Genomic DNA, 25,249 nt, shown 5'->3' with positions numbered 1-25,249 from the left:
GGCAGTGTTCAAAGCCAGGTTGGACACAGGGGCTCGGAGCAAGCTGCTCTAGTGGAAGGCGTCCCTGCCAGTGGCAGGGGGTTGGAAATGGATGAGCTTCAAGGTCCCTTCCAACCCAACCCAAACAAACCAAAACAAAGGTCTCATTTTTATAATACAACTTGTCTGAATTCAGCTAATTACAGCGAAAAATTTCTTTTCACATCCACCTAAATCAGTAAGCACGGGAAATTCAGCTGAGTGCCTGATTCCCAATGCTGAATCATTTCAGGGATGCAGTCGCAGGAGGTGTAAACCTGCCATGGATTTTCACTATGACATAAAGTCACTGAAAACCAGGTTTCAGCTTCCAAGCAAGGGCATGTGAGAAGAGTGCTGCTGTAGTTTGGCCAAGCGCAGTCAAGTCAGGCTTGGTCCGCTTTAAAATGAAGACTGTGAAGACCAAAGAGAAGATGAGTTGAAATGAGGAACCCTCAGAAGCAGAGGAGCCAGCTGAAGGCAGGAGTGTGGTGAATGTTGCGACAGGAGAGAGGAAGAGCAGCAGCAGGGCCACACAGGACATCAACAGCAGAGCCAAGGATGGAGTAACAAGCAGGGGACAGAGTCTGGGGTCTATGTGTTCAAACTGAAACAGGGGAAGCTCAGGTTAGATATAAGGGAGAAGTTCTTTACTCTGGGGGTGGTGAGGCATTGGCACAGGTTGCCCAAAGAAGTGGTAAACGCTCCATCCCTGGCAGCATTCAAGGCCAGGTTCAACAGAGCCTTGGGCAACATGGTCTAGGGTGAGGCATCCCTGCCCATGGCAGGGGGTTGGAACTGGATATCTTTAGGTCCTTTCCAACCCAGACCATTCTATGATTTGGATAGAAAACCCACAGGGGATCGTACAGCACGCTGCCTATAGCATCGGAATGCGAGGATGTACCTGCAGCATGACTGTAGGTTCAAATACTTGTCAATACTTGTGAGGAGCTCACGATACAACAGTCGATACAAAGTCTGTGTATTCAAAGCTCCTACCCCTTCAAATATCTCACTTTCAATCTTGTCTGACTTTCCATGAGCTGCAGTAAATCCCATAAAGCTTCCCCAGCTGCCATTAGGACAAAGTACTGGCTAAAATGTTCGGATGTGATAATGCTCCTCACACAAATGGACTATTTTACCCTCTCTATTGAATTGTTTCAACTGTAAAGTGATAACTGAAGTGAGCAGTCAGGGTTTCAGTAGCACGTCACAGGGTAACAGCATCTGGCTGTCATCACACCACTAACAATAAATGTAGGAATAAAACTCATTGTTTTTCAAAGAGGGCTGCAAAATGTTCCCTGACGAAAAGCACTCCATTGAATTGCCCTTGTTTGGCCTGACGGGCGTCAGAAGGGATGGCAGCTTCTCCCAGCACTGCTACCGACGTGTCAAGGCACAGTGATACAAGGACACAAGATAAAAGTGTGGTTTAGACAACTGGAGGCCAGAGACTGCAGAAAGCTGGGCTGTTTAAAGAATGGAACTGTACTTCTAACAAATTAAGAGACTGCTTGGAATATTCCTGCTCGTACTAGTTGCTGCCACTTGGGGTAAAATTAACCTCTAACCTCCCATGGTTTAATTGTGGAGGTATTACTATGTCTATTATATAGACTACATATAACTGTCTATATAACTATGTTGTTACTGTGATCCTGTCCATTAGGCAGTGCAGAAATTAGCGTTCCTAGTTCAATCCTACCTTTTGCTATCAATAAAACACATCCTGCCTCAGGTGTGTAAAAGCTCAGAAAGATATTGTGCTCCATAAAACAGATTATAAAAAAAAGGTTTTTGTGGAAAAAAAACACCTTTTGACTGTGCAGGGGAGAACTTTGCTGTTGAATGCTGGGAGTTTCTGTCCCTCTGCATGGCCGCTGCCGGGCTGGTGGCTGGGATTGTGCTGGTGGTCCAGGCAATGTGTCACCTGCAGCAGCTGCAATGTTGTTGAGAAGGAAGTGAGGAGAGGAGGATTCCCTGCTCCTCACTGGTGCAGCTCAAATCTCAGGACAGACCTTGTAACAGCCTTCCAATACCTACGGGGGCCTACAAGAAATCTGGAGAGGGGCTTTTAATAAGGGCCTGTAGTGACAAGAGGGAATGGCTTTAATCTGCCAGAGGGGAAACTTGGATTAGATATTAGGGAGAAGTTCTTCCCCGTGAGGGTGCTGAGGCTCTGGCACAGGGTGCCCAGAGAAGCTGTGGCTGCCCCATCCCTGCAGTGTTCAAGGCCAGGTTGGACAGGGCTTGGAGCAACCTGCTCTAGTGGAAGGTGTCCCTGCCTATGGCAGGGGGAACTGGATGAGCTTTGAGGTCCCTTCCAACACAAACCAGACTGGGATTCTATGATTCTACGAATTCTAAGTAAAGTTCGGTGCGGGGAGGACAGGACAGTGAGCTCCAATTTAAACAAATGGCTCAGGTTGCTATGGAAACCTCAAGGATGGAAAAGCAGCACATTGAAAACAAAACACAGTGAGGTAAGTTTCTTATCCACTCTTGAAAAGATTTATGACCAGAAAAGGCAAAGTGGGTGTTAAATGCTTTTTAGCTAAGTCAATAGTAGCAGCACTTGAGAAGGAGGCATTATGGATTCACAGCACCCATCATACCTCTTCTATCCCAAACCCCAGGAGAACAGTCTTCTGCACTTTGCCAGTACTAAGGTATGAAACTTCATGTTTCTTAACCCCTTCCTGGCACTCCATCTCCTCCACATTACTACTGTAGCTATAAATTACTATATGTAGCTACAATAAGCTCACCACTCATGGCAAGCGGAAAATACAGAGCTAGAATTAATCTGACACAGGAGGAATAACATTATCCATGGCTTTAAAGCTCATCAAAACTGAAAATCCTCAAGATTTTCTTTTCCCCTTAGAAAAGAAGAAATACCAAAGATAAATGACAGAACTTTGCTCCTGATATTAAATGGCCTGTGCTCAGATCAACCTGGTGTAGCTCAGCAGCACAGTATTCAATCAGATCTACTCTAACCTCATCAAAAGTTGGTGCTTGAATATTCAAGTGTTCTGTGATTAAATGATCAGTGCAAGCAGCAATTCCTGCCACCAGTATGATTAATCAATAATATTATTGCTAATATAGGTGTTAAATAAATGGTTACATACTGTTGATGGAACCAGTCGCCCTTTTTCTCTGAACAGCTCCATCCTACATGTTCCTTCAGGGTGGCAGACACCATCTATCCTCACAAAGGCAGCTTCCATTCATCTTCTCACCATCAAGCCTGAGGGCTGTTCTACTTAGTGATGGCTGTTTGGGAAAAGGGAATCTTAACTGGGGTAACCAGCAGACTCCATCTGTTTGAAAGCCACAGACAATGAAGAGCTTTGAGTAATGCAGTTTTTCAGCTGTTCTTGGAAAAGACACTTATTCTCTGATGGAAAATGACATTTTTGAATGAAGAAACAGGAAAAAAAGTGAACTCACAGCTTAGGTCTTCTGCACACACCTGCAGCAGGGAACACATGAGAGGAAACTAGGGATAAATACAAACAAAGGAGAGGTGAAAGGAAAAGGCTATGACAGGTAGTTTGGGAGACATGGGAAGAATAGAAGGAATGTGGAAAATAAATTCAGAGGGGCTTTGTAGGCAAAGCAGCTCTTAGCACCTGCTCCATTGTTTCATATGGACAAATTACTCTGTGCTTAGATTAAGGAGTCTGGTGATAACAGCAAAACCAAAAACCCCAGGCAAGTCCCCATCCCCAAATCCTCTGTGTAAGTATAAACCTTTGTTTTCAGACAAACAATGTATTTTACTTTAATGTAATGTATCTGAGTTTAAACCTTCTTTTCAAAAGGCTTTTGGCCAGGAATATTGTCCCGTCAAAACAGTCCCAGGAAGGAAGAAATCCTTGTAACAGGAACATCTCTTGGGCAGCATTTTTAGAAAGGTGGCTTTCAAATCCATGTAACGAGGGAAGAGGTCCCTCCACCTATCCTGAAGTTAAAGAATGGAACCTAATGCATATTTACCCTTCTAAATACGTTCCCTTCTGCACTTGACTCCAACAGCAGAAACAGGTCAACAGTAGCACCAGAAATTGCTCTGGTCTATAGGTGCCATGAGAACACCACTAGGCTCAAGACTTCTCATAGACTCTCTAAATGGTTTAGGTTGGAAGGGACCTTAAAGATCATCTGTTTCCAACCCCCTGCCAAATCTCACTTTTGCACACATCCAGTATGAAAACTCTCAAGAGCACTTGCAGCTTTCAGGGTCCTTCTACCTAAAGGAAAACTGTCCCTGCAGAAAGATGTCCTGGGGAGATGTGGGCTGGAATCTCCTCTGCTCTAAGCCATTTCCTCTGTTCCGGCAGGCAGGAGGTTGCAATCGCTGCTCCCTGGCTAGGCGGCTGTTTTGGGAGGAGGTGGGGGGAGGAAGGAAGGACCCACAAGTTCCCAGCTGACAAAGAAACTTGACCTCTTGGCCAACTGTTCCCCTTGCACCCAGGACAGGGGGAGGAAGGATGCCATGGGCCTTCTCCCCACTGTCAACCAGATTTGGATATAAGCAGCAGCACAGTTGACACATGAGCAAGCAGAACACAGCAGACACCAGCAACAGAAGGTATCACCCAAGAGAGCTCCATGGGATATAGCATTTCTCTTACAACTCACCTTATTAGTGGGGAGGAAACCTTGGTCTTCTCCCACATCACAGGAAGTAAAGCAACTAAACCACAATTTGCTAACATTCTACATTGAAACTGAGAAAGTTAAATGAAACACTGCTCTTCTGCAACAGTATCAGCCCCCAGGGCCCTACTACCCCATTAAGTGCCATAGCTTCAATGAATTCAATACAGTTGCAGTTGAGGTTTTGGGGTTTAAAGTTTCCATCTAGTCCCCATTTCCCACTCATTCTTGCAGCATGACTGCTCTTAATACAGTGTAAATAAATGTAGCTTGGATGAACCCATAAAGGCTAAATTGTTGCCTTGTCAGAATACCTGGAGAAATTAACACTGTCCCTTGGTTATGGACAATGACACTGTCAGGACTGCCAGACCTGGGCACACATGCATGAATGCACACAAAGCTCCAGCTACCCAAAGAAAGTAAATGTGGAAGAAGCATCTGTCTCCTTCAACACCAGTTCTCAGGAGATACACCACAGAGCCCACATCTTAGCTTAAAAAGCAAGGAATTAACATTACATATAGTCCAAAACCATATTTCTATACAAACTGGGATGAAAGTGAAGACATTCCCAGATAACAAAGTCAGCCTTCTAATATCATTCATTCATTTTAGAATAAACTGTTTCAAAAGCTGCATGGTGCTTTAGGTAGAGAAGCTGCTTCTGGAGTCTTGATACACAAAGAAAATGATTCTGCCCAATTTCAGAGCACAGGGATTGAAACGGCTCATCATTCTGTCCTTTAGGTAATCAATAACATTAAAACAAAGGCATAACTAAGTATTGATAACTTGGCTGCTCTCAGCAATCCACATTTTGAACTACAGCAAACGCTGGTTAAGAAAATACAGACATTTTCTACACACCGACTTTTTCTTGCACTGATGAGGGACAATGCTTTAACAACAAGGCATAAAGTATTGACCCATGCTTAGATCCTACTTCAGGCAGAAAATTAAAACATACCAAACCTACATTTTGATCCAGTACAGTGGATACCACTTAACTGCAGTGACAACTTCACCATGTAGGCAACATAACTGACTTAACATCTGTAGAGCAGTCACCAACTCACTGGTGAGACTTACCTAGGGCAGGCCAACTAACTCCAGAAAGTCAACCTAGAATCAGGTCTGAGCTGCTGCTTCTCTGTAACAGCAGAGGTTTGAGAGATAACACTCCAAGTAATATTCTTTAATGCAATATGCATTAACCTAAGAGCAGTAGCACCAGAGTGAGTGCTGCACCTGATGCTACTATACTCAGTGTAGCTTTGCAACTGACTTACATGGTGATGACAATAATCTGGGCCCAAATCTTTGGACCAGTTCTTCTGGGTATCAAATCTGGCAGCACAAGACTAATTTTTAGAGACGCTGACATTTCCTGTCCCACCTGAAATCACTGGAAGCTACAACTTAGCTGTGCTACAAATAAAACCAGAAAAGAAGCTAAGAATTGATTAGCAAACTCTGTAAGTGATGTTTTCCATCTCTTTGTGTCTCTTTTCCTGCCTGTGGCACAGAGGTAGCAGTTTTAAGCCAGCAGGGATGGAGAAGGACTGTTAATGCTCAAGCTATGGGCAGCTTTAACCCGATGATAAGGCTCATGGCTAAGGTGCCTCCATTGTTTGCCTTTGTTTTGTCTACATGGACAAACAGTTTACAGTAAAGCCTGACCACAGAGTGCACAGCAGAAGGGAGCCTTGAGCCTCTGTTCCACTAGATACCACTATAATTCAAGTAGTCATATAAATAATGAAATGGATTGCTTCACTGGAAAAGACTTTGTAACCTACAAATACAAAGCAATGCCCTACCCCTTGGTGAAATGTGTAATACAGCTTTCTTATTTCTGTACACACAGCACATACAGCTGGCTTTACATAAAAGAATCCTGTCTTGTTGTTACTTAGAACACAGATTACTAGCTGGGGTAAAGGGAAGACAAGAGAAGGTGCAAAATTGCCCACTGAACCTTTCTGTTCCAGTTGGTACCTCTCAGATCTTTCATGAGCTTTGTGTTCTTTTAAGAATGGTCATTGCGAATGAACTCAAGGCCTGTGATTTAATATCCTATCACTTCTGAAAACAAAACAACACTGTCCACGTAACACAGGCAGCTTTTGATTGTCACACATCTTCACAATACCATTTCTTCTCCCCATCAGATATTTCAAAGAACTCTGTTCCTGTAAGGCTTCCTTTAAGTCTGTAGCAACCTGATGTCCTGGCTCTGCTATGGGTTTATAACCAACAATGCCCAAAGTGTCTCTTCACTTCCAAACTCCATCAGGTTCTGGATAAATGATCCTAAAGGTCAAGTTGATCCTTGCATCTCTAGAATGATATTCCTTAGGCACCCGATGCTGTGAAGTGAGATTAGGGAAAAACAAACAAACAAATCATGAGCTTGTGTATTTAAAATACAGGTAATCAAACCAGGTAAAAACCCTTCATTTCTTGGGATGGCTTTTTATTAACATTTCAGTAAAGCAAAAGCTTCGTGTTCTGACTGCTCAGAGCCACTGAAGACAAAAGATCCTTATAGATTATTGTAGACTTGTTAAATTAAGTTGCAACTTTTCTATATTCCAAGTTCCTAAAGTGATATTGCTCTTTTCAGCTGTAGGCTGCAACCTTCATTGCTGAACTTCAGTGCTGGAACTTCCGAGCTGACTCCCATTACACCACTTAGGACTTGAAAGAGAACCCATTGTTTAGGTGGGTGCTCTGAAAGAAGTATTAATGGGCTGGGAAACAACTGTGTCACTGGAAGCAAAATGTCCTATACCTCTATGGGAGTGCCTCAAGCATATTGAGAAAACTGCATTGCAAGTAAAGCATGGTGTCAAGGAGTTCTTACCTGCCAGTCCTCCTGGGTAGCTCCTTCCATCATCAGCAGAGTCCCGTGATCAAGTGGGATTTTTAGTCTTTCTACATAAGTATAGTCTCCATCCTCTTCCTAAAAAGAGACATTAGATACTGAAGAAGCAGGCAAGTGCATTTGGTAGAAAATCAGTCCTCTATAGCAGAGCTTACAAAGCTGTGATGGGAGAAGAGGAAAGGGAGCTCTTTGAAGAAGTCTAACTAAACCTCTCTGTCGCCATATTCCATAAAGAGTTCAGGAGCTGAGCATTTTAAGGATGAAAGAAGCCATTGCATCTCACTACCTGTAAAATAGAGGTTAAGTTCAACAACAAGTTCCTACATCCATTGCAAAGGCTGCAAACCTTTTGGAGACATCCACTCCTGAAATAAACAATTGTGTGTGGAGACATCATTCTGCAATAGCCACCCTGATCCCAGTAGTTTACTACTTCGTCAAAAATACACATCTTCCTTCCGTTAGGAATCTGTCTTGGTTTGGACATTACCTGTTATTATCATCTGTTAGATGAAGAACTTTTCCTATCCAAAGAAATCTCTTCCTCATATAACAAGCTGTCTTAAATTGTATTATCACTGAACAAAACAGACTGCTCAAATAGAAGACAAATAATTGGTGAACTTGTTAAGTCTTCAGATGAAGCACAAGTCTTTCAAAGCACAATCACTAACTACTTAACTAAGTTAGCTAAGTTTAACTGTGCAGTGGCCAAACTTCATGCAGGTTTGTCTTTTTCATAGTTCATGGCTTGCTGAAAAGCTCAAAATAAGGAGGTAAAATATCAACTACTGGGCAAATATCAACTACTGGGCAAATTATGTCCTGGACTTAAAACAAACTGTAGTGATAGGACAAGGGATAACGGGTTCAAACTGAAACAGGGGAAGTTCAGGTTAGACACAAGGAAGAAGTTCTTTACTGTGAGGGTGCTGAGGCACCGGAACAGGTTGTCCAAAGAAGTTGTGAATGCTCCATCCCTGGCGGTGTTCAAGGCCAGGTTGGACAGAGCCTTGGGTGCCATGGTTTAGTGGGAGGTGTCCCTGCCCATGGAAAGGGATTGGAACTGGATGCTCTTAAAGTCCTTTCCAACCCAAACCATTCTGTGATTCTATGATTTTCAGAACTGGAAGTGTGTGTGCGTATAAGAGATGCAGACAGAAAGGCAACTGTGAATGTGAAAATGCAAAAGAGCTCAGTTGGGATCAAATCAATTCCTGATAATATAAAGCATCACTTGATGTAATTCACTCTTTTTTCACACCATTACCCTTTGTGCTCACATCTGGGACTACAAGTCACAGTGTGACAGAGCAAGGCTATTCAATACCGCTGGTGCAACTGGCAGCACTGGTTGGCGATTCAGTATTTGTGCCTTTCCTGGGAATAGCCAAAGGCCCAGGGCTGTCCCAGTGATTAAGCTCACTAAGCCTTTGGAATCAGGGAGTGCTGGAGGCATTCAGAACCACTTGTAATAGATATTCTTTGTAAGGACAATGCAAAACATACTTTTAAGCTCCTAGAATTATTAGCCATTTATGTTGCTCTATGAAATGTAAGGTAGAATGCCAAAAATGTTTTCTTAAACTTCAGAGGAAACAAGGAAAAAAACCCTCAAAAATAGGCATTATAAACACGACTGGTGATGAAAGGCAGAGAAACACCATTGCATGGCTGTTTCCTATTTCACAGGATTACATCATTCCAGTTTGTGGATGAAGAGTGGACTTATTTTTATCTCTTGCTCATCTTGATTAAAGAGGATAAATGATGTAGGAGAAAACATCCTATTGTCTTAGAAAGTCAGTATGGAAAAACAGTTACCTTCTGTTTTAAATGTGACATCTCTGAGCTAAGTTTTACTTAGAAGACGAGATTTTGATGTCAGTTGGTTTTGCAGAGTTGGCAAAGTCAGACGAACAGGTTTTCCTGCCTTAGATGTTGTTACTAATACTGTCCATCCAATCTCATTCCAGAACTCTTATCTCTAGAGCTGATGTCAGACACACAGAAAGCTCAGCTGAGTTTGAGACATCAAGAAGTTTATGAAGGAAATTTACTCTTGGTATCTAAGGAAGAAAATACCTTTTTTCTTTAAACATTGATAACAACCACAGAAAGAAATGCATCAGGTAACTTTTACATGGTCAATTCATAACTCTATATATGTATTACAAAACCAGATGCTTCCAAGAACAGGTCTAGTAGAGCAACTGTTCTGCTTCTTAGTATATGAGAATCCTGAGTTGCACATCGAATACAATCCAAACTTTACACTATCCAAGTACACTGGTTAAAACTTCTTTTTTCTGCTTAATTCAAGTAGCTACATTAAATAAGTGAGGAAAGTCAGGATCAGTTGATGGGAAGCTGTTAATATAAAATCTGTAAGTATTCCTGGATCCCACCAAGGTTAATTTTTCTTAACATGGTATCAAAATCAAGAAGGTTAAGAAAGAGAAAATATCTAGTATAAAACTGTATCAATCACCTAAGTTTGTTTCTTAGGTCTCAGGCAAGCATATTGAGATAGCAGCAGGAAGTGGGTTCTGGATAGTGTTATTGTAAGGAAAAGTAAACAGAAACATCCTGTAGAAGAATGTATAAATAATAATGAGGTTACACATGTAAATGATGCAAAATTAGTTTCAAAGGCTAAAGTCAGCTGCCTTCATGGAGAATGCTGGCTCCCAGTCTCCTGCTTTACCTATTACCTAGAAAATTCCCCTTACTAAACTTCTAATCTCCTATTTTTCAGACTTCTTTCTTGCTTGTATCCCTCTTTTCCAGTTTATTCCTCTACCCCCAGCTGTGGGAACACCCTCCTCTACAACAGTGGTCTCATCAATCAATACTTCTGGATTTTTGCCTGTTTATTCTCACTGCCTCTGAAGAAATCCTCACTGCAGCTCTTTTCTTTATGGATTCTGTAAGAATGAGTATCAGTTATATTGCCCTTTCCCCACGTAATCCACTTCCCTGTCTACACATGACTATCTTTAAACTCCCCCAGCCTTTCTGCAGCTGACCTAGCAGCCTGCAAGCCAGCTCTAAAGCATTCACATCTTCCTCTCTGCTTGTCTATAACTGCTCAAGTTCTGCCAATACTGGTGGAAAACGCCTCCTCCTCTGCAGCCACTGCTGTCTGCAAGTCTCCTTAATGCCAGTCTGAAAGTTTAATCCTGATCCAGGCCTCTGTTTCTACTGTGCTCCATATATTCCCATGTTCATCTTAAATTAGGCCTGTCGGGACATGGTTATTTTTCTGCTGTTTGCAAAAGTACTGAGAGATCTTTAACTTCTGCTAGAACAGCTACTCAAGGACAGAGTGGTTTAGTGTTTCATTTGAAGGACAGACCCATCTGAGGGCTGATTCTTAGAACATCATGAACATCCTGTTATTATCTAACACACTTGTGAAGCTCCCTCCCTTCCCAGCACTCACCAGTTTCCTTGGTTACAGATGGAAGAAGGGCAACCAGACAGCCTGACAGCTGGCTTCCTAACTCCTTCCACAGTTCACACAGCACTTCATTGCACAACTGCACCTTATGGTGTCCTTATGGTACTCAGACCCTTGTTAGACAGCAACAACCAGTGGGATTTGGGAGCTTAGTGAGACACTAAACATCATCCTTCATCCTGAACTAACATTTCACACTCAGCTTCCAGAAAGACCTCATGAAATTAAATAACCTGGCATTGTTTGACTTGAGCAGAGTAAGTAATACTACAAATGGCAGTGAGACTGTATCCTAGAGACCCAACTTTTCATCTACGTGAAATCAATACCTGTAGAGGAGGACAACTAAGTCATGTACGAGGGGGACATGGGACCTGAGGCCGTGTGAAGAACAGGACAAGGTCACAATGCAGTGGTGACACATGCTGCGGGCAAGCACGAGAGAAGACTTATTGACTAAACCAACACACTGAGTGTGGATTGTGTATGAATCACAGCTCTAAACCAAAGCATTCATCTTTTGGTTTCAGTGTAGGCAGGAGCTACAGCGATGGAGGGGAGGGGAAGCAAGGAGGCAATAAAAAGTTTAAGTAATTTACTAGAAGCACAAAATAAAAGGAACCAGGTAACTTCACTGAAGACCTGGATCTACCAAGCAAGCATCCAAAAAACCCTAGAAACCATTTAAAGCAAACCAGGTAACTCCACTGAAGACTTGGATCTACCAAGCAAGCATCCAAAAAACCCTTGAAACCATTTAAAGCAAAGGCAAAACATCAGCTACAACCACACAACTGCTCCAAATGAACAGAAAAGGCAGTATGTAGAAGAAAGAATGCTCAAAAAGAACAACTCCAGTGGGTAAAGTTTCTGGCATCATGTTCATTTCCATGAAATCTCCTTAATTCCAGTGGTGATTTTAACTCCCAAAATGTTTTTGTAGCTTGTTTCACACAGATAAGGCTGAGATCTGAGTAAGAATTATTTCTACTTATTCACAAGGGATGCTTGTTGATGCAGATTCAAATAGGTTACGTACGTCTCTATACGCCTTTACCACCTACTATATGATGAACACTTATTCATCCAGTACAGCACTCACCAAAAAGAAAAACAAAAGGCTAAACCTTTCCTTCTCCTCAAGATTGAACAAACTCAGTGGCACTTAACTAACAAAAACCAACCAATCAATAGTACTGATTGTCTTTGCAGTTAGGGAAAGAGGATTTTATTCTCTAATAAGTTCAAGATACAATATGGAAAATAATTGCAACATGACAAGAAGTCTCTGAACACTCTGATCTGGTGTTCTTCAATAGCCCTCCAAGGCATTACCTGACTTGTGGTACGTACTGTTTTGTACCCAGTACGTGATCACACACAGGCAGCCACTTAAGCTCTCTTTTCTTCCAGTAGCATTTATTCACAGTGAGCTTCTATCATAGTATTTTCCATCTTGTATTTTCACTGCATCTTTCCATCTTCCATCTCAAAACACTTAAAAGCACATGAACAGAGGAAAATTAAGGCCTTGAAATACTAGAATGTTGGCCCTCAAAAAGGCTTAATTTGGGGAGGATAAGGATTTTCTTTCTCTTTTCCTCCTTAGTGAAAACTAACTGTGGAAAACCCGATGTATTGATATAGGCAGATTACAAACCAGGGAGAGCCAGGCTGCCTGTGATGACTGTTAACCCAAATCCCTTTTCCCTAGAGTACATTCCTCTTCCTCTAACTTGCTTTTGAACAAAGTCATGATCAAATATCTATGTTGAACTCTCTCTTAATAAAAGGGAGAATGCTACATTACAATAGAGTATGAAAATCACTTCTTCGGTGGTATGGCCTGAAAGGTAGTAATTTCCATCAGAGCCTCTTGTAACTCCCACTTGGCAAAGCACAGAGTGTCATAGGATGCTCTCTGAAAATTGCAGGCTTTGGGACTGTGCAAAGAAGACGCAATGTGTGCCATGTGCACATTAAGTATGAATTCCCTCAGGCACAAGATGCGGTTAATAGTAATTTATTCAAAGATCACCCTGCGCATGGGGATCATAACTTAGGAACAAGTATATCACGCTTGCAAAAGGCATACACTTCATAGGTAGGAAGATGCAGAAAGATCAGGTCAGAGGCACTGAAGAAATAAAATGCAGACAGCAAGAAGGGATACATCTATGGAAAATCATCAATCTTGGGGAGAAAACGGAAGAAATCAGGCTGTACAGATCAAAGGCAGCAAGTTATGAATGGCACAGACTGAATTTCCCCCTTTGCTCACAGTGGTGTCTTTACAGAAAATAGAAAACAGAATAAAAAGACACCTTGCTCAAGAACTGGGTTTGATTTTTAAGAGGGAAACTGCAAAGTTTATACTGAAACCTAGGTGGCTTTGATCCTGGTAAACTGAAGGGGAACACATGTACTTCTAGAAGTTAATCTAAGCACCAATTACAGTTTCCCAGAGGAACTGAGCTTTCCAGCTGACATTGTGTTATCATCACAGCATACTTACTCATGCTTTGCCCAGTGACATAATGCACCGATGCCCGCTGACATAATGCACTGGTTATGTGATCTCATGCTCAGGGATTAAATTCACTTCAGACAACATAATTTACAACTTATAGAAGTGGTAAAAAATACAGATTATTTGTTTTCTGGATCAAATTCTGACCTTTTCTGTTCACAACTAGCTGACCAAGGTGACTCTGGATGGGCAGACTTCAGTTTGTCAGCATACATTTATACAATAGGCTGATAATCATCACATTTCTGCATTACTTACTCAGAATAAATAGCACTATAAGCAGACAGCAAACTTTGTCCCAACATTCTCAAAGCCTACACATGCAGAAAAGACTCCTCAAGCAGGATAACCTAAAATGAGGCCTGTATTCACAACACATGAATGTGTGATTTGATTCCTTTACTTGGATAAATACCAATTGCAAAATCTAAGTTTTTAGTTGACTTGTAAACACAGCATTCCCAAACACGGCATTTTATCTAGAAAGAGTATTAAATTGCCAAGTAATTCCTGGAAGGATGTTCCACACATGCCTCCTTATCAAAGTAAAGATCTCTGTTTAGTCTGTGAAGTAGGATGCGACAGTTATCCAAATCTCCCTTCTGTCAGTTTAAAGCCATTCCCCTTGTCCTGTCACTACTTGCCCTTCCAAGAAGCTCCTCCCCAGATTTCTTGTCCACCCCTTTAGGCACTGGAGCTGCTCTAAGGTCTCCCCTTAAGGAATCTTCTCTTCTCCAGGCTGAACCAGCCCAGCTCTCTCAAGCTGGGTCCACAGCAGAGCTGCTCCAGCCCTCAAAGCATCTCCATGACCTCCTCTGGATTTCCTCCAACAGCTGCACATCCTTCTTGTGCTGTTGCCACACAGCTGGACACAGGACTGCGGGGCCGGGGGGGGAGTGTCTTACTAGAATGCGGCCGAGGGAGAGAATCAACTCCCTTGACCTACTGCTCACAGTCCTTTTGATGCAGCCCAGGATAAGGTTGGCTTTCTGGGTTGCAAGCACTCACTGCTGAATCATGTTGAGCTTCTCATCAACTGGCACAACCAAGTCCTTCTCCTCAGGGATGCTCTAAATCCAGTCTCTGCTCAGACTGGAACTGTGCATGGGACTGCCCCGACATTGGGCTCACATTTTCCCTAGACTTTCTTTTATCCCAGATGTACTTATGGCACCTTTTCTTATTGCCCTTACTGTCCCTGGCCAGCTTTAATCCTGTCAGGGCCTTATCTTTCCTAACCTGATCCCTGGCTGCTCAGACAATTTCTCTGTATTCTCAATATTTTAGTGAAAAGAAACATGCTCTTTCCTTCACTCACTCTCAATCTGAACACACACAAGCCAAAATGCAAATATTATTAAGAGGATTTTTACTTACAAGAGCAGTCAGAGCTACTTTTCATCCCACCTACACTATGCATTACACAGCAATGAAGAAAATGGTATCAACTCTTTGGTTCATTTACACAGTGAAAGTCCCCTTCTATCATCACTGATTGCATTTTAAGTAACGCAAAAGGCCCTTATTTGGGCAGAAGAGTGCCCAGGTTGCAATTTCACTGCACATTATTAGAGTGGTCCCATTCCCATCCTTCTCAAGACATCACATTCCATGCAATAGATTTCTGATCCCTATGCTTAGCCCGCAGAACTTTACAAGTTGTGCTTTTATTAACTTCTATTAAACACTTTTAGTAATTAAGTTCTCTAACCAGGGTGAAAATACTAAACATATTTAGTAACTATATTGCTCTCTCAATGTGATATGAACACTCACAGGGGAGGGTTTCTTCCTCATCTCAAAGGTCCGGGTAGCACCAAAGCTGAGTGAGGCAATGACAGGATTTTTTCCTAGTGATGGCTCATCATCACTGTGCCAGTCTACACTGTCCTTCTCATTTCTGTAGAGGTTGCAGAGAAGGGAGTTGAAAGTGTAGCCAGTGAACTCTTCAATGCGATCCTTTAGCATGGTCAGCAGAGGATGCCACTGTAATCAGCACAGCAGGAGTAGGGTAAATACAAAGAAAGGCGGCCAGCAGCAGGTAACACAAGAACATAAGGGGAAAACAAAATATACTGTACTTTAATCACAATAGACTTGAAACCAAACAAGTGTCCCCAAATAATTCTGATTACATTTTCAGTAAAGTTGAAGAATGGGCTTTCTGCAAAACATGCATGTTACCTATCACTCAATACTACATCATATCTTAAAGCTATGAAGCCAGTCTGCCATTTGTAGTAAGTAACATAGCCAGCCATCCCAAGTAACTGAAAGGTGAGAAAGTCCATAGAGTAAAATCTGCTTGAACTGACCATGGATAAACGCTAGGAGTTCTTAACTAACACAAAAAAAGTGTGCAACTCTCCCACGCATACCTAGCTTTTTACCCTCCCGGCCAAGCTACACAGGGGGCTGATAACATCTGAGTTACTTGGCTATTGCTGATAGATAGGCATAGATCACCCAGGAAGTTGCAATCAGTGACTAAATGATCTCAGTTGCTGCATGTGTTGTCACAGAACAAGAGACAACAGTTTGCCTGACACTCTCAGAGCATGGCCCTCTGTCCCCACTCTGTTGCTTCTTGAGCCCAACTCATCAGCTCTTGGGGTTTAGACTTTGACATTCAGTGGTTCTCAAAACCAGTGTCTCAAGTCCTGGATTTCATCCTTCCCTCTGCTAACATCCTCCTGTGCCCATGGCCCCCAGCAGCTCTGCACATTCCTGTGCAAGTCAAGTGCAGTGAATCATCATTTAATGTTACAAACCTACATCAAGACTTTCATCTGTCAGAGTGCATTTAAGTACTACATAAGTACACATAAAAGAAGAAAAGCCAAAGCCAATGTAGGCCAGAAGTTTTGTCTGTTATATAAGCCAAAAAAATGATCAAGAGAGGATAAAGAACTGATTCCAAATCTCCCAGTGCTTCACTGGCCGAAGAAGGAACAAGCAGCAGGAACTATATCCTAGTATCCACCTCTAATAATTGAGTCTGCACCACCTTCTTACCATGCTTACCCATTGTTTAAAGGGTTTATAACCTATTGGATACACTGCAGGAGCCTCAACATACCATCTTTCTCTGTTAGGGGTATTTCTAGGTAAGTGAGCCTGATCAGAGGGCTGGAGCATCTCTCCTGTGAAGACAGGCTCAGACAGCTGGGCTGGTTTGGCCTGGAGAAGAAAAGGCTCCCTAAAGGGAGACCTTAGAGCAGCTCCAGTGTCTAAAGGGGCTACAAGAAACCTGGAGAGGGGCTTTGGACAAGGGCCTGTAGGGACAGGACAAGGTGGAATGGCTTTAACCTGACAGAGGGGAGACTAAGATGAGCTCTTAGGCAGAAGCTCTCCCTTATAAATGTGCATTGAGTAGGTCACACAGAACAATTTGGAGTTTTGTCCAAAGTTAAAATAACCCAAAAGCAGAGCTTTAAACTCTGGACTGTTAACTTCCTTTTGCCAATGTTGAGCAACTAAATCATGTCATTCTCAGCCAACCCACTCATTAACACTTGTTTTATGAAGTTGTACATGGTCCACTAGAATCTGTTAGTGATTACAAGTTAAATGCTAATACTCCAGATAAAAATAGAAGATAGAGGGAATTTTTGTGTCTGAATCTTTGGATAGGATTTCTCTGTAGATAATAACAGAAGAAAACTGTAAATATATACATACGTTTGGGTTTGGCTGCATTGTTATCCTGGAGTACGTGTAAGGAAGCTCCCCATACCAGGAGGTAAGCCTTGGTTCCTCAAAAGATACATCTAAACAACGAAAAACAGGAAAACTCTCTCAGTTGCCTTATCAAAAGGCTTGAAAACTGAAAGATGATGAAAAGATGAAGTTGGAAGGACTGCAACACCAATGGGCATTACAGAAGCGGAATGCAGCAAGGTTGGACAAGCAATATTTTGTCGAATCATAGAATCATAGAACGATTTGGGTTGGAAAGGACCTTAAGATCACCAGATTCCAATCCCCCTGCCATGGGCAGGGACACCTCACCCCAGACATGTCACCCAAGGTCCCATCCAACCTGGCCTTGAACACCACCAGGGATGGAGCCTCCTGGGCAACCCATTCCAGTGCCTCACCACCCTGATAGTAAAGAACTTCTTCCTTATATCTAACCTGAACTTCCCCTGTTTCAGTTTAAACCCATCACCCCTTGTCTTATCACTACAGTCCCTAATGAAGAGTCCCACCCCAACATCCTTGTAGGCCCAATATATACGTGTGCTCTGCTGTGTAACAGAAACCTAGTTAAAAGTACTTTCAACTTCTGAAAAGACTATCTTGGTAGCTATTTCTCATGCTTCAAAGGTAATAGTCTCTATTATATGGTACCTTTACTGAAAGCAGATATTGATGTAAATACGGATGTAAATACAGATGCTGAAGACATTTGCCAGCCTTGTCCAGTAACTACTCTGATACATTATCTTACATCCTTTCCTGACTGAAGAGAAATCTAGCTGTAACAGGTGCCCCTTAGTGAACAAATCCAGAATAGCAGCCTCTTCAGTTCCTGCATACTGTACCTAATAAGCAAAGACAAGGGAAAAGAAACCTGCTCTGCTGGGATTTTAAGTAAGAGAGGCAAAAACTATTCCTGGTGACAGAAACCTCAAAGAACACAGTTTTTGCAACATCACTGTGAGACAGTATGAAGGGATGGAGAGTACAGGCTTCATCTGAAAAAAGAGTGGGAAAAAGAACTGGAGATGACAGGGGAGGCAGAAAAATGCAAAGATTTTTAAGACAGGCAATTTCAACTTGGAAAGATCTTATTTAATTGGCAATATGAACATGGTGTTAAGAGTGAAAAATAAGCAGCAGTACTCCTCAGATGCACATCAAAAACCTAGAAGGAAATGTGTAGGAGTGGTAATATGTGAACCGAAAACCAGTGATAAATAATGCATGGATTTTGGTATGGAAGTGACCTGGAATGACCTGAAAAGTTGGTCTCCACACTCCTTACCCTGTCTGACGTGAGTTCGCTGACCCCAGGGTATGTCTTGGAGGAGCTGTTCAAACATCCAATCTGCTTGTTCTGAGTCAATAAAGCCAGGAATCAAATGAATCCTAAGGAAGAAAAAGATAAAGAAAAGATGGAAGGAATATACACTTATAGAGATGCTTTGATAACATATTCTGTCTTCCAGGACCCCCAAAGGAGCTAAGAATGGCTGCAATGCATCAGATGAAAAGGCAAAGCCCAGTATCTATTTCTGACCACAGCCAAAACCAGGTATGAAGTAAAGAACAGATGGTAACAGGAGCTCCTAATGACTCTTCCCCTCACCAAACACTTCTAATTGCTTTTTAAAACATATAAAAACCTATGACACCACCAACAGACTACAAGACTCAAAATCAGCCATTTACTGTGTGAAGAATGGCTTTCTTCTGCTTGTTATTTACTCCACATCTGATAAACTAGAATCACAGAATGGTTTGGGTTGGAAAGGACCTTAAGATCATCCAGTTCCAACCCCCTGCCATAGGCAGGGACACCTTCAACAGAGCAGGTGGCTCAAAGTCCCATCCAACCTGGCCTTGAACACTGCCAGGGATGGGGCAGCCACAGCTTCCCTGGGCACCCTGTGCCAGCGCCTCAGCACCCTCACAGGGAAGAGCTTCTGCCTAAGAGCAAATCTCAATCTCCCCTCTGGAGGATTAAAGCCATTCCCCCTTGGCCTGTCCCTACAGGCCCTTGCCCAAAGCCCCTCTCCAGGTTTCCTGGAGCCCCTTTAGGCACTGGAGCTGCTCTAAGGTCTCCCCTTAAGGAGCCTTCTCTTGTCCAGGCTGACCCAGCCCAGCTCTCTCAGCCTGTCTTCATAGGAGAGATGCTCCAGCCCTCTGATCAGGGTCACTTAGCTAGAAATACCCCTAACAGAGAACCCTAACCCTAACCTGTGCCAGCACCTCAGCGCCCTCACAGGGAAGAACTTCTGCCTAAGATCTAACCTAAATCTCCTCTGTTAAGACCTGAACCCATTGCTCCTTGTCCTATCACTACAGTCCCTGATGAAGAGATAATCAGATAGGCCTCATTATGATACTACAAATCAACATAAGTAAATGATTGCCCTTTATTCACCATCTCCATGCTACTCACTACTGCCATCCTACCCTCTCTTTTCCAAGCACAAGAACCTTGGAATATTTAACCTCCCTTATTTTCACATTTTCATGTATTTTGGCTATACTAACTGCAGCAATCAAACATTCCAGCCACTGTGGTAGGCTGCAGAGTAGGAATGGCACTGACAGGAGTTTACTCTCACATGTATTCAGTGCTAAGGATAATAAGGATAAGGATATATAAGGATACATAGTAAAAGTACTAAATGATACATAGTAAAAGTATTAAAATCATTATTAACTTTCCAGAAATGTATATATTCCAACAATATGTTATGAAAACAAACTCCAGAAATGACAGAATAACCCAGCTGGCTCTTGATCTTTCTCTTCGTCAAAGCTTTTACTTTTCAAACTGGTATAAAAGTTTATTTGCAGCTTGAGAAGAAACCAAGATGAAAGCTTTGAAATAAGTGCATAAAAAGTTACTATATCCTTGGTGTTTTTCCACTATTACTAAAATCTATCGAATTCAGGAGAAAAGGATTAATACTGATATTGCAGCTAAGTCAGCAAGGTAAAATAAAGTGCATTTTAGTTAGGAGAAATCACAGAACAAGCAGGTTTTGTTTTGAAGTGTTCTGAAGCTGAAATAAAGGCATAGCATGGAAGCAAAAGGGACAACCCTAAAGTTACCAAGTCTGCCTGAAATTAAATGCTTTTGTTAGATTAATTTAAAACGAGTTCAATTTATAGCTAAAAGGTTCTGATATCTCTTAACAACACAACACAGACATCAGTCACTTGCTAATACAGAAACTCCGATCCAAATTTCAAGCAGCAACTTACTCTGAATTAAAACATATGGACAGAGCTCCTTCTCATTATTCTGGACAAGAACACTAGATGCAGTACAGCCTGAATGTTAAGCTCACACTCAAAGTAATTCCAGAAGTAGTCTAAACAGAATACACACAGGAAGGGCAATGTGCACCTGCTGGAGTCATAACACTCTACAGAGTAGGCTTCAGAAAGCTGAGTATCACCACATCCTTCTGCAATAGCAACCAAGTTTCACCCACTTACCTAGAAATGCCAGTTGGTACTTTGCTGAGCTCATACACACCAGGCTTGCTGAGGATGTAGAAAGGAAAGAGGTATTAGATGGACCGACAATAAGAAACTATCTTACACCGAGCAGCATGGGCTAGAACTGCTGTAAGCCTGGGGTATGGAAAACTTTCTGAGGACGGGAGGGGAGGGGAGAGGAGAAAGGGAAAGGGTCAGAGTAATGCAGCAAGGGGGGGTGCTGAGGAACCAAATGAGTTTGTGTGTACTTCCTGCCTCTCACTCTCATTTCACCAAAGGCTCAATACACAGTTTTAGGGTGCTAGAGACAAGTAAATGAGGGATGCCACAGGGAATCTAAAGGAGACAACCATACAAGACTGCACCTGACCACTATGTTTATGTTTGTAGTCACACTGAGTAAGAGAACTCTACCTAAAGATAACCAAACTGAGGCAAATTTCATTTCCAAAGTCTGTAACTTAACCATACACCACCACACTGTCACACTTCATGACAAAGCTATTCTGAGATCATCCCCGTTTCAACACAAAGGGTAAGTGATCTATGAATAGCTTCACTATGACACTTACTAGCAGCTACTTTTCCAAACCTTCAAAGGAAGTGCTGCTTGAGTTGCCATACCAGCTGTATTCCTGGATAACAGTAATCTCCAGCATAACTTACACAGGGACTGTTCTATGAAAACATATATTGCCAACCAAAAGAGACATATTTGCAGCTCTGTTGATCCAGAATGTCCAATCGGTGGGTTTTTTTCTGGCCTATAAAGCTACATTAAATCTGTAAAAACTCATTTACACAGACTCGGACTCTCCTTATTACAAACTCAATTCAGGATAAAAGGGCTGAAAGACCACATTATCTACTGGCATTTCTTACAAAGGCATGGCAGTGGTAAGTGGAGAAGGAATTATTCTCCAGCAGATTCCCATTGATTCACAAGACAGAAAACCAACAAAAGGCCAGTTAAGTCAGCAGCATACTCACTCTATCACACCTGCTTCAGGAACTCTGCGCTCTACCTGAAATGGAACAAGGCAATAAGATGGTGAATATTAAAATACCTGGCATGTTGTAGTCAAACAGAACTATTTGCCATCTCTAGTGACTCTATATAGCTGCATACCGATATGTCAGTGAGAAAAACATACCTCTGGACACTTGCTAAGCAGTCATGTCTCAATGACTCCCTCTATGCCCCAGAAATTCCTAAATGCAGCTATTTCTGCAGTGATTTTTAACAATGAACTGCCCCCTAAAGGACATTAATTTCTAAGTTACTTGGATCATTACAATACTTACTATTTATGAACTATAACCCCCCAAAATCTTATCCTTATATTTGGAAGTAAAAACCTAGAGCAATTGTAGGAGGGATAAACAAATCCCAGGCCTCAGACAATGAGCAAAACGCAAGACAGAGCAGACATCAAGAGCTGACACTTGTCTGCACAGGCTGAGATAACTGGGTTTTGTTAGAACAAAAACCAAGCACAGCAGTTTAATCCAGCCTGGATTATCATTCTGCTTGTCTCAGGGATCTGTACTTCTCTGAGCTCAGTGCTGAGATGCAGGAGCTTCTGAGTCAAGCAAGCAAGAGGGTCAAAATACAGAACTATATAGATACCAAACCTCTGCCACAGGGAAAAGAAAGTCTTCTCAAGCCATCTACAGTCCTTCCAGGCCAAGAAGACAGCCTTTCAAACACTGTGTCTATAAAACAAACCCCATGCTCCTCCCCTGTAACAAGTAAGACAGGTATCCCAACTGAGGGAAAAACCAAAGAGTTCAAATCCTTGCATCATCCTGAATATTTAGGATAACATATTCTCTTGGCTCTCTGAAAAACAGCAGTCACGAACAGGTACATAATGAAAACACAAAGTCTGAGGCTAAAAAGAGGGGACGTAACTTACTGTTTGCATATATGTATAGCAGTTACATATGGCTTGGTAGAAACTCAAAGCTGAACTCAGCTGAGCTTTTAAACATGAAACTACAGCCTCAAAGTGTGATGATTCCTATCATTTGTAGTTTAATAAAGATGAGGTTTTGCTCGTTACAGTGTGCTTCTTACCTCTGATGGCTTTTCAAATACAAACTGCTTCTGAGTGTGAGGCTGATCTTTCCTCACCCATGCTGGTCTGGTGTCTGCAGGGGCAAGGTTGCTGGCCACAGGTGCCTTGGATGCTAAAGAGAAGAGGAAAATGAAACAAGAGGATCCCATGAAACAGAATTCCACCATACAAAAAAACTACAATTTGGAAGAACTTGTGGAATCATTCTCTGAAGTATTCTCTGCTTAGCAGAGACTCCACTCACAGCCAAAACCACATTACATAGAAGTTAAAGTTGCACAGAAACTGGAATTTTAATGTATATATAAATATATGTATTATATTATATATATGTTATTTATAAGCAAAAATGAAATCATCTTATCAGAAAGGATGCATCTAGAAACTTCCAGTTCTATCACGAACACCTATCATATGCCAGCAGAAATCTTTCCAAGCAGCTAAACCGCTCTATGGGTTTTTTTGAGGCTTCTTTAGCTAACAAAAAGGCATTTCTCTGAGAAAAATACTGGTCACAACAAGATTTTGAAACTAGGGAGAAAGTACGGAAAAGCAACTCAGGCAAATCATTTTATGTGTTTTATTTACACAAAACCATGCAAAGTGCAAGGGCCTACACCTGGGCTGCATCAAAAGAAGCGTGACCAGCAGGTCGAAGGAGGTGATCCTGCCCCTCTACTCTGCTCTCATGAGACCTCACCTGGAGCATTGTGTGCAGTTCTGGTGTCCTCAACATAAAAAGGACATGGAACTGCTGGAACAAGTCCAGAGGAGGCCACGAGGATGATCAGGGGCTGGAGCACCTCCCGTATGAAGACAGGCTGAGGAAGTTGGGGCTGTTCAGCCTGGAGAAGAGAAGGCTGCGTGGAGAGTTCAGAGCAGCCTTCCAGTATCTGAAGTGGGCCCACAAGAATGCTGGGGAGGGACTCTTCATTAGGGAGTGCAGTGACAGGACAAGGGGTAACGGGTTAAAACTTAAACAGGGGAAGTTTAGATTGGATATAAGGAGGAAATTCTTTCCTGTTAGGGTGGTGAGGCACTGGAATCGGTTGCCCAGGGAAGCTGTGAGTGCTCCATCCCTGGGGGTGTTCAAGGCCAGGCTGGACAGAGCCTTGGGTGCCATGGTTTAGTGTGAGGTGTCCCTGCCCATGGCAGGGTGTTGGAACTGGATGATCTTTAGGTTCTTTCTAACCCAAACCATTCTATGATTCTGTGATTATATAAAAACAGGCTTAAAAATGAGCCTGAAGTAAAATTCTTTACTCTGCAGACTTCAAAAGATAGGAAGAATGATTTTAAGAAATCCCCCTAGGAACAGGTGGAGTGAAACCCACGTGTGACAGAAAGCTCACAGGCTACCCGTACAAGTCAAAATAATGACTTTTTTCAGGGTTAAAAAAATCCAGCTCAGTCTGCAGAGAAATGGGAGGTTTACTGGGTATCGTAGTCTGGGAAGTGGAACAGGGTGGTTTGATCACATTCACAAAGCAAACCAGTCCCTGTTGGAGCAGCTCTGCTCTGGAGCCAGGCTGAGAGAGCTGGGCTGGGGCAGTCTGGACAAGAGAAGGCTCCTTAAGGGGAGACCTTAGAGCAGCTCCAGTGCCTAAAGGGGCTGCAGGGAACCTGGAGAGGGGCTTTGGACAAGGGCCTGTAGGGACAGGCCAAGGGGAATGGCTTGAACCTGCCCGAGGGGAGACTGAGATGAGCTCTTAGGCAGAAGCTCTTCCCTGTGAGGGTGCTGAGGCGCTGGCACAGGGTGCCCAGAGAAGCTGTGGCTGCCCCATCCCTGGCAGTGCTCAAGGCCAGGTTGGACACAGGGGCTTGGAGCAAGCTGCTCCAGTGGAAGGTGTCCCTGCCCATGGCAGGGGTTGGAGCTGGAGGAGCTTTAAGGCCCCTTCCAACCCAAACCTGATTCCTCCAGCAAAAGAAATCACTTCAACGCTGTGCTCGAACGCCGCCCATCAGCTGCCTCAGCGCGCCAGGCCTCCTGCTCCATAACGCTGCGGTCAGACACCCCAGGGCTCCCTATCCCCGCAGGAGCGCTTGGAGTGCCGCACTCGCACACACGACCCACGCCGCTGTTCCGCTCGGCGAACAACGCGACCCAAACTTCCACCCGGCCCCGTGGAGCCTTTTCAGGCTTCACCGGTTACTTTCCGCTCCGGCCCACACCAGGGCTGGCGGCTCAAGGCAACCCCAGCGCTTCCTTGCAGGCCGGACCCGCTTCGCCGCTGCACCGGATGCGGCGACCGGCACCGAGCCCGGGCCCCGCTCACCACAGCCCGGTGCCGCTCCGCTCCGTACCCGCGCCCCGGGCCTTGCCCGCCGCGCCGCCGGCCCAGGCGCCCTGCACACGGGCCCGCTGCCGCCTCTCCGCCATGCCGCTGCCTCAGCGCCCCGGT

At 43.2% G+C, this 25,249-nt stretch overlaps 1 protein-coding gene across 1 annotated transcript; it reads right to left on the bottom strand.

The window, feature by feature from the left end:
• Positions 1-6,755: 6,755 nt before the first annotated feature.
• ALKBH3 (alkB homolog 3, alpha-ketoglutarate dependent dioxygenase) lies at positions 6,756-25,248 on the bottom strand. The gene is made up of 9 exons (XM_065685904.1): positions 25,152-25,248; positions 22,847-22,959; positions 21,757-21,791; positions 20,764-20,811; positions 18,572-18,675; positions 17,263-17,351; positions 15,358-15,567; positions 7,568-7,666; positions 6,756-7,070 (listed from the first exon to the last, which is right to left on the bottom strand). Exons 1-9 carry the CDS (start codon positions 25,225-25,227, stop codon positions 6,978-6,980), a joined length of 867 nt encoding a protein of 288 aa, XP_065541976.1. The 5' UTR covers positions 25,228-25,248; the 3' UTR covers positions 6,756-6,977.
• Between the last annotated feature and the right edge of the window lies 1 nt (position 25,249).

Source organism: Lathamus discolor, chromosome 6 (genome assembly GCF_037157495.1).
Source record: "Lathamus discolor isolate bLatDis1 chromosome 6, bLatDis1.hap1, whole genome shotgun sequence".
Taxonomy (NCBI): Eukaryota; Metazoa; Chordata; class Aves; order Psittaciformes; family Psittacidae; genus Lathamus; species Lathamus discolor.
Note: the sequence above shows the minus strand (reverse complement) of the source record. Positions and strands in the feature narration are given on the sequence as shown.